Raw genomic sequence first — 17,286 nt, 5'->3', positions numbered from 1 at the left:
CCTGTATCACCCTGAGACAAACTGTAACCCTGAGACAGCCTGTATTACCCTGAGACAACCTGTATTACCCTGAGACAACCTGTATTACCCTGAGACAACCTGTATTACCCTGAGACAGCCTGTATTACCCTGAGACAGCCTGTATTACCCTGAGAAAGCCTGTATTACCCCTGAGACAGCCTGTATCACCCTGAGACCACCTGTATTACCCTGAGACAGCCTGTATTACCCTGTATGACCCTGAGACAACCTGTATTACCCTGAGACAGCCTGTATTACCCTGAGACAACCTGTATTACCCCTGAGACATGAGACAACCTGTATCACCCTGAGACATGAGACAGCCTGTATCACCCTGAGATAGCCTGTAAGACAGCCTGTATTACCCTGAGACAGCCTGTAACCCTGAGACAGCCTGTAACCCTGAGACAGCCTGTAACCCTGAGACAGCCTGTAACCCTGAGACAGCCTGTATCACCCTGAGACAGCCTGTATTACCCTGAGACAGCCTGTATTACCCTGAGACAGCCTGTATCACCCTGAGACATCCTGTATTACCCTGAGACAGCCTGTATTACCCTGAGACAACCTGTATCACCCTGAGACCACCTGTATTACCCCTGAGACAACCTGTATCACCCTGAGACAGCCTGTATTACCCTGAGACAGCCTGTAACCCTGAGACAGCCTGTAACCCTGAGACAGCCTGTATCACCCTGAGACAGCCTGTATCACCCTGAGACAGCCTGTATTACCCTGAGACAGCCTGTATTACCCTGAGACAGCCTGTATCACCCTGAGACAGCCTGTATCACCCTGAGACAGCCTGTATCACCCTGAGACAGCCTGTATTACCCTGAGACAGCCTGTATTACCCTGAGACATCCTGTATGACCACTGTAGCGTCTTTGTCTTGTCTAGAGTCTTGCCAAAAATAAGAAATACAACATTTCCTCATTCATTACACCCAGTACAACAGATGGATGGTACTGTACATCGTGTATTTGCCAAAAACGGATTCCCCTGCCAGGTATTGCAACACAGATGGAACCGGCAAACACGGCATACATTTGAACATTTCAAAACACAAGAGCCCGCAGCACACGAGGGAGTCTAGCTCTAACAGCCGTGAGTACATACTACATACTACATACTTCAACGGGAGATTTGGGTTCGGCGCTGCCGGGAGACTTGGAGGCTCTTTCAAAGATGGACTTCAGCAGCTCCTTCTCGCTTTTGAACTTCCTCTTCACGGCCTCCACGTCCACGGGTTCTGCCGCGTCCCTCTTGGCGGGCTTGGCGCCGAAGAGGCTCTTGAAGGTGTCGAGGGCCGTTTCTGGGGTCTTCCTGCCTTGCGCCGACAACAGCGGCGGGGGGTGGGGGTGGGGGGCGGGGCCGGGCTCGCGGGCGCCGCTCTCCTCCTCCCCCTCCCTCTCCCCCGTCTCGCGGTACCCGTCCGCGGGCTCCTGCGCCGGCGCCTCTTCCCTCTCCTCCGTCCTGGCGGCGTCTGGGCTGAGCAGCAGGCCCAGGAGGTTGCACCTGATCTCGGGGGCGGCGGTGGCGTGCCTGGGCTCGGGACGCTTCCTGGCGTGCGGCGGCGGAGGCGGGCAGACGGCGAGCAGCTGCTCGGCGGGGAACAGCTTGGCCTTGTTCACCGTCCTCTTCAGGCTGAGCAGGGCCAGGTCCGTGTCGCGGCACCTGATCTCGGCCACCGTCTCCCTCTCCTCGCCCACGGCGCCTTTCTTCAGCACCCGCAGCCCGCTGAAGAGCGCCGGCAGCTGGAAGGAGGAGGAGGAGGAGGGGGAGGAGGAGGAGGAGGAGGAGGAGGAGGAGGGGGAGAGAGCAGCGCCTCTGGGGGGGGACGTGGTGGTGGCGGCGGCGCCGGAGGAGGATGATGCCTCTGTGTCTGGCCGCCTGGCGGGAGGCACGTGGCCGCGGCCCTCGGGCTGACCGGGGGGAGGAATGGCGCTTGGCCGGCTGTCAGCTGGGGACTGTCCAGGAACGCTGGACGCCGCCGCCACGACCGACGGGCCTCTAACCGCGTTAGCGCCGCCGGGGGAGGAAGGCCCGGGAGGGAGTCCCCCGGAGCGGCGGTCCGGGCTGGCGATGCTCCCCGCGCCCTCCTCCCCCTCCTCCTCCTCCTTCTCCTCAGCTCCAGGTATCTCGCCGCTGCGCCCCCTGAAGGTAGCGCCCTCGCCCCGGGGCTCGGGGGTCTGTGGTCCAGAGGAGAGAGGCGGGCGGAGGGGCGCCAAGCGGTCGTCGGTCCGGTCCGTCCCGGGTTCGACCTCCTCCCGGGCCGCTCTGTGGGTGGACCCGGAGGAGCCCATGGCGTCCTCCGCGTCTGCCGCCGCCTCCGGCTCCTCGTCCTCCTCGGGGCAGCCTTCTCCGGCCGGGGCCATCCGCTCGGGGGAGGGGAGAGCGGGACCCGTGGAGGGATCGGATCGTCCGACGGACCGTGGAGAGAACAGAACAGAGGCGTCTTTGAGAGATCTCTCCACCAGGCTGTGTGCTCTGAACTCTGCCTGGACATCCCTCTCTGGAGGAGGAGGAGGAGGAGGATGACACGGCAGCTGATCTGCGTTACCGTCGCCCAATGGCCTCTGGTCGCGCTCGGGGGGGTGTGGCAGCCCGGGGCAGAGGAGTTCATCCTTGTCCTCCTCCTCCTCCTCCTCGTTGTCACTGTACGTCTCCACCATGGTGACCAGCACCAGGTCCGGGTCGGCCGCGGGGGTCACCTCGGCCTCCTCCGCCCGGCCCGGCTCGGTCTCCTCCCGGGCCTCGGCCTCCCGGGGTTCGGCGCCGCGTTCGGTGCGCTCGGGAGGAACGCCCTCCTTGTCTCTCCGAAGCGCCTCCCCCCCGCCTCTCGCATCTCCCGCCGTTACGGGCCCGTCGCCGCCGCCGCCATCCTGTGCGCTCGCGTCGACCTCCGAGAGACCGCCCTCGTCGCCGGACAGCGGCCTGAAAGCCGTCAGCACCGCCGTGTCCCCCGCCGGCGGCTTGGCCGACTCCACCCTCTCCCGGGCGAAGATGTTGGAGAACTTATTGAAGAAGGAGCTGGCGGGCGCTTTCCCCTGGCCGTCGGAGCCGTTACTCACGCTGTCCATTTTCACTCGACCGCTCGCCGAGGCGGCCCTTTGCTACGAAACCAACCGACTCACAGCCAAGCAGGTACAGCAGCTGAGGCAGCAAAGCTTATCCCAGTACACTGTGTCCATTCAGAGCGTCACAAAAGGCTCATCTCCTGCAACTCCGGGCCCAAAACCTGCCCCTGTTCCACCTTTCCCGGGAACAAAAGGCCTTTGTCGGGACAAAATCCCCCTGGCTACTCTGAACCTCTCTGTCCGGGAAGACTCCAGTCAGAACACCCTGCTTTGCTTTAATCCTTCTTGGATACTCAAACGCAGCTTAGCACCACAGATACTGTGTTAACACTTTCTCCTAACGTGCGCAAACACGCACACACAGACACGCGCGCACAGACGCGCAGGTGGCGTTGTTTACTGAGGGCCGTTAGATGTCACGGTTCACTTTCCTGTCGCGTCGCTCCGCTGGAGAGCAGAGTGAAACTCCGCTGAGGTTCAGTTCAGGTCGGTCTGTCCGGCCGCTGGAAACGTGTCCCGGTGGATAAGCTCCCTGGAAAACCTGGAGGGGAGCGCTTCCTCGTCCTCCTTCACAAACACACCCGAAGTATGAAAAAGTTCCCGATAAGTTAGGTAGAGAAAATACCGGAATGTTCCATTTCACATTTCCCATGTAGCGGTAGAGGCTAATGAGAGCGCCCCTCTGGTGTGGCTCTCTCCCCCCTGTGTGTGTGTGTGTGTGGGTCTCAGTATACAGCCGAGCTCTGTATGTGTGTGTGTATGTGTGTGTGTGTGTGTGTGTGTGTGAGAAAAGTCCCTAAGGCTGTAAAAATAACGTGGTCCACTGGTCCGCCCGGTCTGGTCCCACCCTGTTTGGGAGGGGACTGTGGCGCGAAGCAGAACAGGTGTCTGGTTACTCCTGCTCACTTCCGCAAGATGGCTGCCCCAGGTAACACACACACACACACACACCCTCCCTCCTTGCCCTCGTCTCTCTGCCTCAGTGCTGCGCAGCCTTGGTGCAGAGTACACACACACACACACACTCGGAGAGTTAATCTCCCAGCGGTCAGGTGGACAGCCAGGGAGGTCCGGCTCTAACCGAGCCAGGCCTTTCCTAGCCCTGTAGCACTGTACCGCTCTGAGGGCGTTTACAACACAGGGCTTAAGCTGTGGTGATTAGTCTGTCTGACCCTTCGCCAACAACACAATAACACTCCGATCATGTGTTGACAGCAAGGCGGCTCCAACACAACTCCTGTACAGGGTGGAGTTCTGGTGTGAGGAAAAATGTTTTGATTTGATCATCTCACGCGTGTGAATCTCATTAGCGGGTTGGTCGTAGAACAACAAGAAACTGAGTAAACACGGCAACGCACAAACACAAGTCGGGCGTAGTTCGAAAGTTCACCGTGGGGTGGAAAAAACCAGAGCACAACGCCCTTGGTCAAGTTAAGGACCACTCTGTCCGTTTTTCCAACTTTTTTATGTAACGAAACACATTCCAACTGGGTAATATCTATACTTAGGCCTTGGCAGATTTTCCCTGAAAGGTACTTAGGGAAATACTTGCTCATTCAGCTTTCTTTGAGTGCTTGGATGCCTGTACGTTCGTTCCGGGCCTTGGCTGCCAAAGGTCATGCGCTGACCACATTCTTTCAGACACATGGCCAATTAAGAATGACCGGTGGTTGTCACGGCGATTTAGGGATCTCAGCCCAACCGAACCTCAAGGGCATACAGTACCTTAAAGAATACCCACAATGTTGTATAAATCAAATAATATTCACATTGAATGCATTAGCTATTTAAAAAGCATACATTATGAGTACTTCCTTTATCTTAAACTGTACTGTACTACTGTAATGTACAGTAGCGTTTCCTGATCTTATAAGGATTAAAACAAATCCACAGATAATGTGTGGGGCCCATGGCGTCGGCCACGATCCCTGGACCGTTAATACAGAACATTCTAGTATAAATACCCTAAAGCCAAACTATAGCTGGAGCTAGTGTACTGTACTACCTCTGGGAAGTCAGGGGAGAGAGAGAGAGAGAGAGAGAGAGAGAGAGAGAGGGAGAGAGAAAGAGAGAGAGAGAGAGAGACCTGTAAAAAAATGCCAACCAAAACAGTTGGCCTATAGAGTTTGCATGTCTATCGATCTTCTGGTGTTCAGTTATGTGAGGATACGTGGAGATAAAGATAGACATAAGCGCATGCAAATCAGAGTGACTCGGCCTATTGGCCGCATCCCTACAATACATACTGAAACATATTCTTCGGGAAAACCCGCCACCACAATGCACGACGCAAAGACAATAGCAACAGGCACGCCACAGGGGATTATGTTGTTTCCTGTAGACAGACGAGAGGCATGCCCTGGTTCTCTGACAGCCCCACACGGCTAATCTAGCACAGGTATGTCATCTAACCCCTAGAACCCTGGCAGACAGACGGCATGCTGGGAATAAGGAGTCAGTTAAGAGTTCGGTTGAGGTGTTTTCATTCTGTCAGGCAATTTAGAGAACATATTCTGTTACTTTGGTCCAGATGGCAGAGTTGCGCTACGGTGTTGTGTTGTTGTGACTTTTTAAACTGATTCCAGTGTAGGTGAACCATTCAGCTGTGAAGAACTAGTCTTTGTGTGTGATGAACATCTGCTAGTGTCTGGGGTAGAGGAGGGTGACGCGTGGAACGTCTGCCTCTTAGGTTTTTACTCTCGGCCCCTGAGTTGTTTTGGCAAGCTCTTGAGAGCGTTTATTTGGAGAGAGAGAGGGAGAGAGAGGGAGAGGGAGGGAGAGAGAGGGAGAGAGAGAGAGAGTAGGAGAGAGAGAGGGAGAGAGAGAGAGAGAGAGGGAGAGAGAGAGGGAGAGAGAGAGAGAGAGAGAGGGAGAGAGAGGGAGAGAGATAGAGAGAGGGAGGGAGAGGGAGAGAGAGAGAGAGAGGGAGAGAGAGAGAGAGAGAGAGAGGGAGAGAGAGAGATAGAGAGAGGGAGAGAGAGAGAGAGAGAGAGAGAGGGAGAGAGAGAGAGAGGGAGAGGGAGAGGGAGAGAGAGAGGGAGAGAGAGAGAGAGAGAGAGAGAGAGAGAGAGAGGGAGGGAGAGAGAGAGAGAGAGAGAGGGAGAGAGAGAGAGAGAGAGGGAGAGAGAGAGAGGGAGAGAGAGAGAGAGAGAGGGAGAGAGAGAGAGGGAGAGAGAGAGAGAGAGAGAGAGAGAGAGAGAGAGAGAGAGAGACCTGAAGGCACACGGCACAAACAGAGTGAAGTTGTGTACCAAGCTGGGTGTTTGGAGGGGATGTTAGCCTAACGAGTCACACGCCCGGGGGGCAGGAGCAAACTGTAACTCTGCTCTCTCGCATAGTATGGCTCATTTACAATGAAAAACATCAATAAATACACTGTACTGTAGGAAGCAATCCACCCCAATGCAGGCTACAGTGGCTTCACAACAAGGTATTGGAAAGGGCAACATGTCCCTCAACCCACACACTCCCCCTCAACCCACACACTCCCCCAGACCCACACACACTCCCCCAGACTCACACAATCCCCCTCAACACACACACACTCCCCAGACCCACACACACTCCCCCAGACTCACACAATCCCCCTCAACACACACACACTCCCCAGACCCACACACACTCCCCCAGACTCACACAATCCCCCTCAACACACACACACTCCCCAGACCCACACACACTCCCCCAGACTCACACACACTCCCCCAGACTCACACACACTCCCCCAGACTCACACAATCCCCCTCAACACACACACACTCTCCAGACCCACACACACTCCCCCAGACTCACACAATCCCCCTCAACACACACACACTCCCCAGACCCACACACACTCCCCCAGACTCACACAATCCCCCTCAACACACACACACTTCCCCAGACCCACACACACTCCCCCAGACTCACACAATCCCCCTCAACACACACACACTCCCCAGACCCACACACACTCCCCCAGAGCCACACACACTCCCCAGACCCACACACACTCCCCCAGAGCCCATACACACTCCCCCAGACTCACACAATCCCCCTCAACACACACACACTTCCCCAGACCCACACACACTCCCCCAGACCCACACACACTCCCCCTCAACACACACACACTTCCCCAGACCCACACACACTCCCCCAGACTCACACACTCCCCCTCAACACACACACACTCCCCCAGACCCACACACACTCCCCCAGACTCACACAATCCCCCTCAACACACACACACTTCCCCAGACCCACACACACTCCCCCAGACCCACACACACTCCCCCTCAACACACACACACTCCCCCAGACCCACACACACTCCCCCCAGTGTCCACTGCCTGAAAACCTGGTTTGAGCAGAATAAAAAGGTTTGAGCAGAATGTGTTGAGTCAGTGTTGGGTCAGTGTTGGGTCAACGGAATGGAATTCCCTGATCTGATCCTCCAGGAATTCATGATCAGGTGGTTTAATGGTCCAGTTTAGGAAACCCATGCTGGCCTGCAGCCTTGAGAGAGAGGAATGCTACGCTACAATGCTGTGAATATGTATGCAGGGGCGCTAAGGCTAATATTAGCCATTAAGTATTAGAATGTAAAGGTGTTGGTTATTATTCGCCCCCTGAGACCATCCTGATCTTGAGCTCACATTCAGTTTCACTCCGCAGATCAGACTGGACTTCCTACTATCTCCAACGATTATTCTCCGATTACGTGTTAACCGGGCCAATCAGGGACTGTGTTCTGACTGCAGTTCTGCCCCCCAGTAAAACGTAGCCCTTGATTGGTTCTTGTGGCAAAGCACACAAGTAACGAGCGGTAACGTTAACGTTAGTAAAATAAATACAGCCATAAGTGCAGTTACTGCAGAGATAGACTCAATAATAACAATTAACCTAGAATAACAGTATGCATTGAGTTTCTCAGAGGAAAAAAACTTTTTCGCCATTCTTACGACTGGATTTAGCAAAAGTTTTGTTATGCGTATTGGCTGAAGGAGTTAGTCTGTCAAGGTAAGTACTCCCGCCCACAATAATCGTTCCCGACAGGGGGAAGTCCAGACTGACCTGTGGAGTGAAGCAGGCTCGCTAGATCAGGATGGTCTCCAGACTGGAGAGAAGCTGACCGCGAGCTCGCTAGATCAGGATGACCTCACCAGGCCGGGTCATTATGACTGGTGTCGCTTGTGCTCTCACCGTGTACTCCAGCCTCGGGTAAGAGGGCGTGTCACCGATGATGTCATCCTCGGGGGGCGTGATCCGGAGGAAGTCGAGGTGGCTGGGTCGAGAGGCGCGGGACAGGGGCTCCTGGGAGATGGAGTCCTCGCCATCCAGCATCCAGATGTCATTATCCTGCCTCGGGAGGGACTCCTCTACACACACACACACACACACACACACACACACACACACACACACACACACACACACACACACACACACACACACACACACACACACACACGCACTTATCTGTAATAACAGATTTAATAGGTTTCCGACTGCAAATCACAGAGACTCTGGGGATGGGCTAGAATTGACATCAACAAAAACAGCTATAACCTAATATGATCGGAGATCGTGGAGGAGGAGGAGGAGGAGGAGGAGGAGGAGGAGGAGGAGGAGGAGGAGGAGGTAGAGAGCAGGCATCAGTACCTCTCAGAATCAGAGAGACCAGCCCGAGCCTTCGCCTGCTGCAGGATACAGCGGTCTATTTATAAACTACACTTAGCTAGCCGGGCTCCTGCCTCAGCACTGCCAGCCCTCAGCTCTGGTCCAATCAGGGGGCTTGAACATGCCGAGTCATGACCTCTGCAATAAATGCCACCATCCATCCACCCCGGGGATTAATACGAGCTGTCGGACATGATGTCTTCATCATAGGGGGACGACCCCACCCACTCCAGTAGCTCCATAGATTTGTGGGTGCGTGGGTGTGTTTGTGGGCGTGTACTCTGTCAGTTCTGTTTAGGTGGGGGCGACGTTACCATGGATTGAAGAGCAGAAAAGTGGGCGTTTCAGCCCCTCAGAGAGAGAGTGAGAGAGAGAGAGAGAGGGAGAGAGAGACGGTGAGCAGGTGAAACGACGCAGGCTAAAGGTGCAAGCAGAGCCAACCACAGATGGAACCGCAATGACAGAACTGCATTGTGGGATACTGTAAGACCAGGTTAATGTTTGATTGGACCCCCCCCCCCCCAACACCCTTCGTACACACTGCAGTATGGACAGGATAGATTCATTTTATTAATATCTGTGGGATTTTTTTTTATATACCACTCGGTGTCATAAGCAGCAGTCTCTTCCACAGTCGTTGGCTCTTTCAGCTTCTGAACGCGTCCTGTGTGAGAGCCTTCAGATGTGAGTCTAGCCACACGTACACACGCCTACTACCACAAACACTACACACACAGGAGCAGAACATACAGTAGAAACTCCTAACATCTCAAGACACATGCTTGTGTACATGTATGCTCACGTGTACTGTATATGCACGCACACACACGTGCGCACGCACATACACACACATACACACGCATGCACGCACATACACACACACACACAGGAAGAGTTCCCCACCACAGTAATCATGCCTGCATGCGAGCTCTCCCATAGGAGGCCCTCATGCATGAAAAAAGAGAGATATATAAAGAGATTGAGAGACAAAGAGAGTGAGAGAAGAGAGTGAGAGAATTACAGTATAGAGTGAGAGATAGAAAGATAGTAAGAGATATATATAAAAGAGAGAGCGAGAGAGAGATAGAGGGTGAGAGAGAGAGATATAGAGTGAGAGATATAGAGTGAGAGATATAGAGTGAGAGATATAGAGAGTGAGAGATATAGAGAGTGAGAGAGTGAGATATATATAGAGAGATAGAGAGAGTGAGAGATATAGAGAGTGAGAGATAGAGAGAGTGAGAGATAGAGAGTGAGAGATATATATATAGAGAGAAATAGAGTGATAGATCAAAGAGTGAAAGAGAGAGAGAGAGAGAGAGAGAGAGAGTTAGAGTGAGAAAGATAGAAAGAGCAGGGGAAAGAGAGAAAAAGAAGAGTAGAAACGTGAAACCTGTGGACCTCAGATCATGTTTTTCCTCGGGGTGAAGCCCCACAGCTCCAGCGTTCCTCGTGCTCCCGCTACGCTGCCAGAGCAGGGCGGGTCTGAGAAGCACCCCCATCCTCCTCACCACCACTCAACTCAACTCAAACTTTATTTATAAAGCACGTTTAAAACCACTGAGATCCACCAAAGTGCTGTACAGGTAGGTGAAAAATAAATAACAACAATGACACTTCAAGACACAACCGTACACGCAAACACAACAATACCCACAAAGACAACAATACACACACTAGCCTGCGAGTGAGGCTCGACTAGAATTGAAGGCCAGGGAGAAAAAGTGGGTCTTCAATAAAGATTTAAGAACATTGAGGGTCTGGGTAGGTCTGATGTGGAGGGGCAAGTTGTTCCAGAGCCGAGGGGCAGCCGCCACAAAGGCTCGGTGACCTCTGGTCTTTAGCCTGGTCTTGGCCATGTCCAGTAGCAGCAGATCAGCCGACCTTAACATAACATGCTCAAATCTCCCATCTCATCTGTAGCTGTGCATTCACGGCTTCAAAGCTGTTATGACAGAGAAGCCAACAAGAAATAAATCCCAGTGGGGCTTCTCGCTAGAAAATAATAACTCATCATTCATATTATGCGCATTAGTATTCAGCATGAGGCTTGAACAGAACAAGTCACTATCAGACGAGAGGGCTGCGGTCCCTGCAGGGGGATTAGATTAATAACTTCTCATTATGTTAATGCACCGGGCAGCTCTGTACGGGCTGGACCCGGGACAGGAAATGCTGACCACGTTTCGGGACGCGTTCCAGATGCAATGTTGCGTCCTCAACAGGTCTGGGGGGTAATTCTCCTGATTGGCTGCGGTGAATATACTCTCCCCCAAATTACCACTGCATTCAGGATTGGCTCCATTCTCAGACTGATGATTGAATGTTGGGGGGTCAGTACTTATATAGGGTCAGTGCTGCCCTGTTCTTATGTCGCATGCTGAGCTTAACACTCAGCACGTCTGCATGTCAACAAGTACTCAACGTTGACATTTCAATGGGTTAAAGGACTCGAGGGCCGTGAGCTCGCGTCTCCTTCGAGTTTGAGGGCCTCGGCTGTTAAACGTGCATAAGGAGAACCACGCTGCCACCATCTGGACAGGAGAGGGAGGGAGAGAGAGAGAGAGAGAGAGAGAGAGAGAGGGAGGGAGAGAGAGAGAGAGGGAGGGAGGGAGAGAGAGAGAGGGAGAGAGAGAGGGAGGGAGGGAGGGAGAGAGAGAGAGAGAGAGAGAGAGAGAGAGAGAGAGAGAGAGAGAGGGAGGGAGGGAGAGAGAGAGAGGGAGAGGGAGAGGGAGAGGGAGAGGGAGAGAGAGAGAGAGAGAGAGAGAGGGAGAGAAGGAAGAGAGCGAGAGAGGGAGAGAGAGAGCGAGAGAGCGAGAGAGAGTGTCTCAGTGTCAAAGACAAACACTGCAGTGAAGCTCTGCCTGCTGCTACTACAGCGTCCCTCGGGGGAAGAGACGAAAACAGACCCTCGTATAATGGAGGAGAGAGAATCTCCAGGTCCCGGGGGGGGGGGGGGGGGGGGATCTCCAGGACCCAGGGGGGGGGGGGGGGGACCTTTCTATCCGTTAACTTGCACAATTCTAACCTAATTTTGTATTTGTATAAATAATAATAGAACTGTATCGTCCCTTGCTAGGAGAACGGAAATGTGTATTCTGCTGTTCTCTATGCAGTGCAGCAGCAGACAACAGCTTCTGATTGGGTCAGAGTCCCCCACTGACTGAGCAGCGGGAGAGGAAGGACATGAATGTGATTTAGCAAAGCACAGCTTCTCAGCTGCATCCGGGAATCAATCTGCTGCAGGAGTTATGGCTCAGCATCGCTGGGTAGCTGTGGTTTATTACAAACACACACGCACGCACACACACGCAGCACACACACAGAGTCAATTGTATTTATATAGCACTTGTTCATACAGGCAAATTTAGCACAAAGCGCTTTACAGAATAAATAAAAACATTGTTTATTAGTACAGTAGCTGGTAAGAAAAAGAAGAAAATAAGACAGGATGGAACAGAGAAATAGAAAAAAAGAAACAGTAAAAAAAATAAAAAATGAGAATGAAAGAATACTAAAATTGAGTAAAACTACATGATGAAAGCAAAATTAAAAAAGTATGTCTTAAGATCGCTTAAAAGTTCCCACAGTTTCAACCATCCTTATGTTTTCTGCCAGGGTATTCCAGAGGCTGGAGGAGTAAATCTGAAGGCTGCCTCCTCATGTCTCCTGGTCCTGTCTCCCCATGTCTCCTGGTCCTGTCTCCCCATGTCTCCTGGTCCTGTCTCCCCATGTCTCCTGGTCCTGTCTCCCCATGTCTCCTGGTCCTGTCTCCCCATGTCTCCTGGTCCTGCCTCCCCATGTCTCCTGGTCCTGTCTCCCCATGTCTCCTGGTCCTGTCTCCCCATGTCTCCTGGTCCTGTCTCCCCATGTCTCCTGGTCCTGCCTCCCCATGTCTCCTGGTCCTGTCTCCCCATGTCTCCTGGTCCTGTCTCCCCATGTCTCCTGGTCCTGTCTCCCCATGTCTCCTGGTCCTGTCTCCCCATGTCTCCTGGTCCTGTCTCCCCATGTCTCCTGGTCCTGTCTCCCCATGTCTCCTGGTCCTGTCTCCCCATGTCTCCTGGTCATGTCTCCTGGTCCTGTCTCCCCATGTCTCCTGGTCCTGTCTCCCCATGTCTCCTGGTCCTGTCTCCCCATGTCTCCTGGTCCTGTCTCCCCATGTCTCCTGGTCCTGTCTCCCCATGTCTCCTGGTCCTCCCCATGTCTCCTGGTCCTGGCTCCCCATGTCTCCTGGTCCTGTCTCCCCATGTCTCCTGGTCCTGTCTCCCCATGTCTCCTGGTCCTGTCTCCCCATGTCTCCTGGTCCTCCCCATGTCTCCTGGTCCTGGCTCCCCATGTCTCCTGGTCCTCCCCATGTCTCCTGGTCCTGTCTCCCCATGTCTCCTGGTCCTGTCTCCCCATGTCTCCTGGTCCTCCCCATGTCTCCTGGTCCTGGCTCCCCATGTCTCCTGGTCCTCCCCATGTCTCCTGGTCCTGTCTCCCCATGTCTCCTGGTCCTGTCTCCCCATGTCTCCTGGTCCTGTCTCCCCATGTCTCCTGGTCCTGCCTCCCCATGTCTCCTGGTCCTGTCTCCCCATGTCTCCTGGTCCTGTCTCCCCATGTCTCCTGGTCCTGTCTCCCCATGTCTCCTGGTCCTGCCTCCCCATGTCTCCTGGTCCTCCCCATGTCTCCTGGTCCTGTCTCCCCATGTCTCCTGGTCCTGCCTCCCCATGTCTCCTGGTCCTGTCTCCCCATGTCTCCTGGTCCTGCCTCCCCATGTCTCCTGGTCCTGTCTCCCCATGTCTCCTGGTCCTGCCTCCCCATGTCTCCTGGTCCTGCCTCCCCATGTCTCCTGGTCCTGTCTCCCCATGTCTCCTGGTCCTGCCTCCCCATGTCTCCTGGTCCTGTCTCCCCATGTCTCCAGGTCCTGCCTCCCCATGTCTCCTGGTCCTGTCTCCCCATGTCTCCTGGTCATGTCTCCTGGTCCTGGCTCCCCATGTCTCCTGGTCCTGTCTCCCCATGTCTCCTGGTCCTGTCTCCCCATGTCTCCTGGTCCTGTCTCCCCATGTCTCCTGGTCCTGTCTCCCCATGTCTCCTGGTCCTGTCTCCCCATGTCTCCTGGTCCTGTCTCCCCATGTCTCCTGGTCCTGCCTCCCCATGTCTCCTGGTCCTGTCTCCCCATGTCTCCCCATGTCTCCTGGTCCTGTCTCCCCATGTCTCCTGGTCCTGTCTCCCCATGTCTCCTGGTCCTGTCTCCCCATGTCTCCTGGTCCTGTCTCCCCATGTCTCCTGGTCCTGCCTCCCCATGTCTCCTGGTCCTGTCTCCCCATGTCTCCTGGTCCTGTCTCCCCATGTCTCCTGGTCCTGTCTCCCCATGTCTCCTCATGTCTCCTGGTCCTGTCTCCCCATGTCTCCTGGTCCTGTCTCCCCATGTCTCCTGGTCCTGCCTCCCCATGTCTCCTGGTCCTGTCTCCCCATGTCTCCTGGTCATGTCTCCTGGTCATGTCTCCTGGTCCTGGCTCCCCATGTGGGGACCTCAGACCTCAAAGCATACCTGACAGGTATTCAGGTGCATGACTATGGAGTACTTTATAAACTAATAAAATAATCTTAAAATCTATTCTAAAACTGACAGGTAACCAGTGTAGTGATAGTAAGACTGGTGTGATGAAGCCCTCCTTCTGGTCTTAGTGAGGACATGTGCTGCAGCATTGTGTACTATTTGAAGTTGACTAATAGCTTTCTTTAGTAGACCAGATAGGAGAGCGTTACAGTAATCCAACCTGCCACTGATAAAACCAAGCATTAGTCTTTGTGTCGGCCTGGGAGAGAAAAGGTTTCAGCTTAGCAATGTTTCTCAAGTGATAAAAACATGTCCTAGTCACATTCTTAATATGAGCCTCAAAATTAAGATCAGAATCAGACATGACACCTAGGTTTCTGACGTTGTGTTTTTAAGTGCCCAGATAGTCTCCCTTTCAACTTTATCACCAACAATCAATCAATCAATCAATCAATCAATCAATCAATCAATCAATCAATCAAAGCTTTATTTGTATAGCGCATTTCATACCCAGAGGCAACACAATGCGCTTTACAGAGAACAAGGGAGGTGGGCATACGACCCACCCCTACATATTCCAGAGGGAAGCAAAAAAACAGTTTCACCCAGGGGCCAGATAAGTGAGCTGTAAAAATTCTTCCCTGACCCCTCTCAACAAGGCGATCAGCACATCAGTTTTGTCCTGGTTTAACCGAAGGACATTCTGGGACATCCATGCAGTTATATCAGTGCATTCTACCAAGTGGTCAACTGAGCTGTCGTCATCGGGTGTCACAGGAATATAGAGCTGGGTGTCATCTGCGTAGCTACGGAAGCTAATATCCTGCCTCCTGATGACGTCACGTAGGGGTAGCATGCTGTAATAGACTGAGGCGTGCGTGGGTGAGCCAGAGTTCACTGGCTCTGGGGAAAACTCCTGACTCTCACTGCCCTTTATTAAACTCCCTTCTCTAACTGCCCTTTATTAAACTCCCTTCTCTCACTGCCCCTTATTAAACTCCCTTCTCTCACTGCCCTTTATTAAACTCCCTACTCTCACTGCCCTTTATTAAACTCCCTACTCTCACTGCCCTTTATTAAACTCCCTTCTCTCACTGCCCCTTATTAAACTCCCTACTCTAACTGCCCTTTATTAAACTCCCTTCTCTCACTGCCCTTTATTAAACTCCCTTCTCTCACTGCCCTTTATTAAACTCCCTTCTCTAACTGCCCTTTATTAAACTCCCTTCTCTCACTGCCCTTTATTAAACTCCCTACTCTCACTGCCCTTTATTAAACTCCCTACTCTAACTGCCCTTTATTAAACTCCCTTCTCTCACTGCCCTTTATTAAACTCCCTTCTCTCACTGCCCTTTATTAGGTGGGCTAGCTTGCAGAAGCTAGCCCAACTTGTGATATTCCCACTATTTCTTTCTTTCTTTCTTTATTAGGTGGGCTAGCTTGCAGAAGCTAGCCCAACTTGTGATATTCCCACTATTTCTTTCTTTCTTTCTTTCTTTCTTTCTTTCTTTATTATTATTATTCTCCCCGCTTTTTTGAACCTCTACTAGTTCTTCATACTTTGTGCTAGAAACCTCATTCAAACTTTAAAATGTTCATGACGTTCAGCTCTTGAACGGATCCATTCAGATTTTTGATATTTGTTATAGTTTTTTAGAAATTTAACTTTTAAAACTATTTTTTGTCCTATTGAAACTGCTTGAAATGCTTTTGGAATGTTCAGAAATTTTATGTTTTTAGAGTGGTGGCAGCAGTTGCTTTGAAAATATTCACACATTTTGTAAACTGCTGGCACTCCTACAGTTTTGAAAGCTCACACACATATTATACATCAAAACATTCACACAACTGTGCTGATTCGTACAATGTAAGTATCTAAGCAGTGTGACTCATAGTTTTCGCTGTATGACGATTTGTTCGGCAACTGCGCTCCTCATTGAAACGTATGGCAACACACTCTAGCTTTTGAGCTGCTAATTTTGCATTTTTACTCTTTTTCTAACTTGTCGCTATGCCTACAGTTTTAACAGCTCATACACATATTATATATCGAAACGTTCCCATAACTGTGCTGATTCGTACAATGTAAGTCTCTAAGCCGTGTGACTTATAGTTTTCGCTGTATGACGATTTGTTCGGCAACTGCGCTCTCCATTGAAACGTATGGGCCCACACACTCTACCTTTTGAGCTGCTAATTTTGCATTTTTACCCTTTTTCTAACTCGTCGCCATGCCTACAGTTTTTAAGCTACACGGACATATCATATCCTAAAATGTTCAGCATTTTCTCAGGATTCCTACGGTGTCAATATCTAGGCTGTGACATTTATACTTTTTGAGAGAGAGCTGTCTGAATCGGACATGCCTTTCCATTGAAGTGAATGAGAGGATGCTCACAGTGTCAGTTGGGATTTGAATTTGGGGACACGTGCAGGCTCTCTGTACAGGCACCCTTTTATGACTATTGTGGTAGCATTCATATTCATTCATTCACTTCCTTCCTTCCATCCTTCTTTCCTTCCTTCCTTCCTTCCTTCCTTCCATCCATCCTTCCTTTCTTCCCTTCCTTCCTTCCTTCCTTCCTTCCTTCCTTCCTTCCTTCCTTCCTTCCTTCCTTCTTTCCTTCCTTCCTTCCTTCCTTCCTTTCCTTTCCTTCCATCCATCCTTCCATCCTTCCTTCCATCCATCTTTCCTTCCTTCTTTCCTTCCTTCCATCCTTCCTTCCATCCATCCATCCATCCTTCCTTCCTTCCTTCCTTCCTTCCTTTCCTTCCTTCCTTCCATCCTTCCTTCCTTCCTTTCCTTCCCTTCCTTCCTTCCATCCTTCCTTCCATCATTCCTTCCATCCTTCCTTCCTTCCTTCCTTCCTTCTTTTTCTTTCTTTCTTTCATCCATCCATCCATCCATCCTTCTTTCTATCTTTCTTCTTTCTTTCTTTCTTTCTTTCTTTCTTTCTTTTCTTTCTTTCTTTCTTTCATCCT

At 52.1% G+C, this 17,286-nt stretch overlaps 1 protein-coding gene across 1 annotated transcript in view; it reads right to left on the bottom strand.

Annotated features, from left to right (window-relative positions):
- The window catches only part of LOC311309184 (formin-1), a gene marked incomplete at both ends in the record, with an annotated part of 82,289 nt that overhangs the window by 50,795 nt on the left and 14,208 nt on the right, over positions 1 to 17,286 (bottom strand). Inside the window, 1 exon segment of the mRNA XM_084438363.1 lies at positions 8,286 to 8,461. Within this exon segment, the coding sequence (XP_084294489.1) occupies positions 8,286 to 8,461 (176 nt within the window).

The sequence above is a fragment of the Borostomias antarcticus genome, assembly GCF_949987555.1.
Source record: "Borostomias antarcticus genome assembly, chromosome: 5".
NCBI classification, from domain to species: domain Eukaryota; kingdom Metazoa; phylum Chordata; class Actinopteri; order Stomiiformes; family Stomiidae; genus Borostomias; species Borostomias antarcticus.
This window is presented reverse-complemented; position numbering and strand designations above follow the sequence as displayed.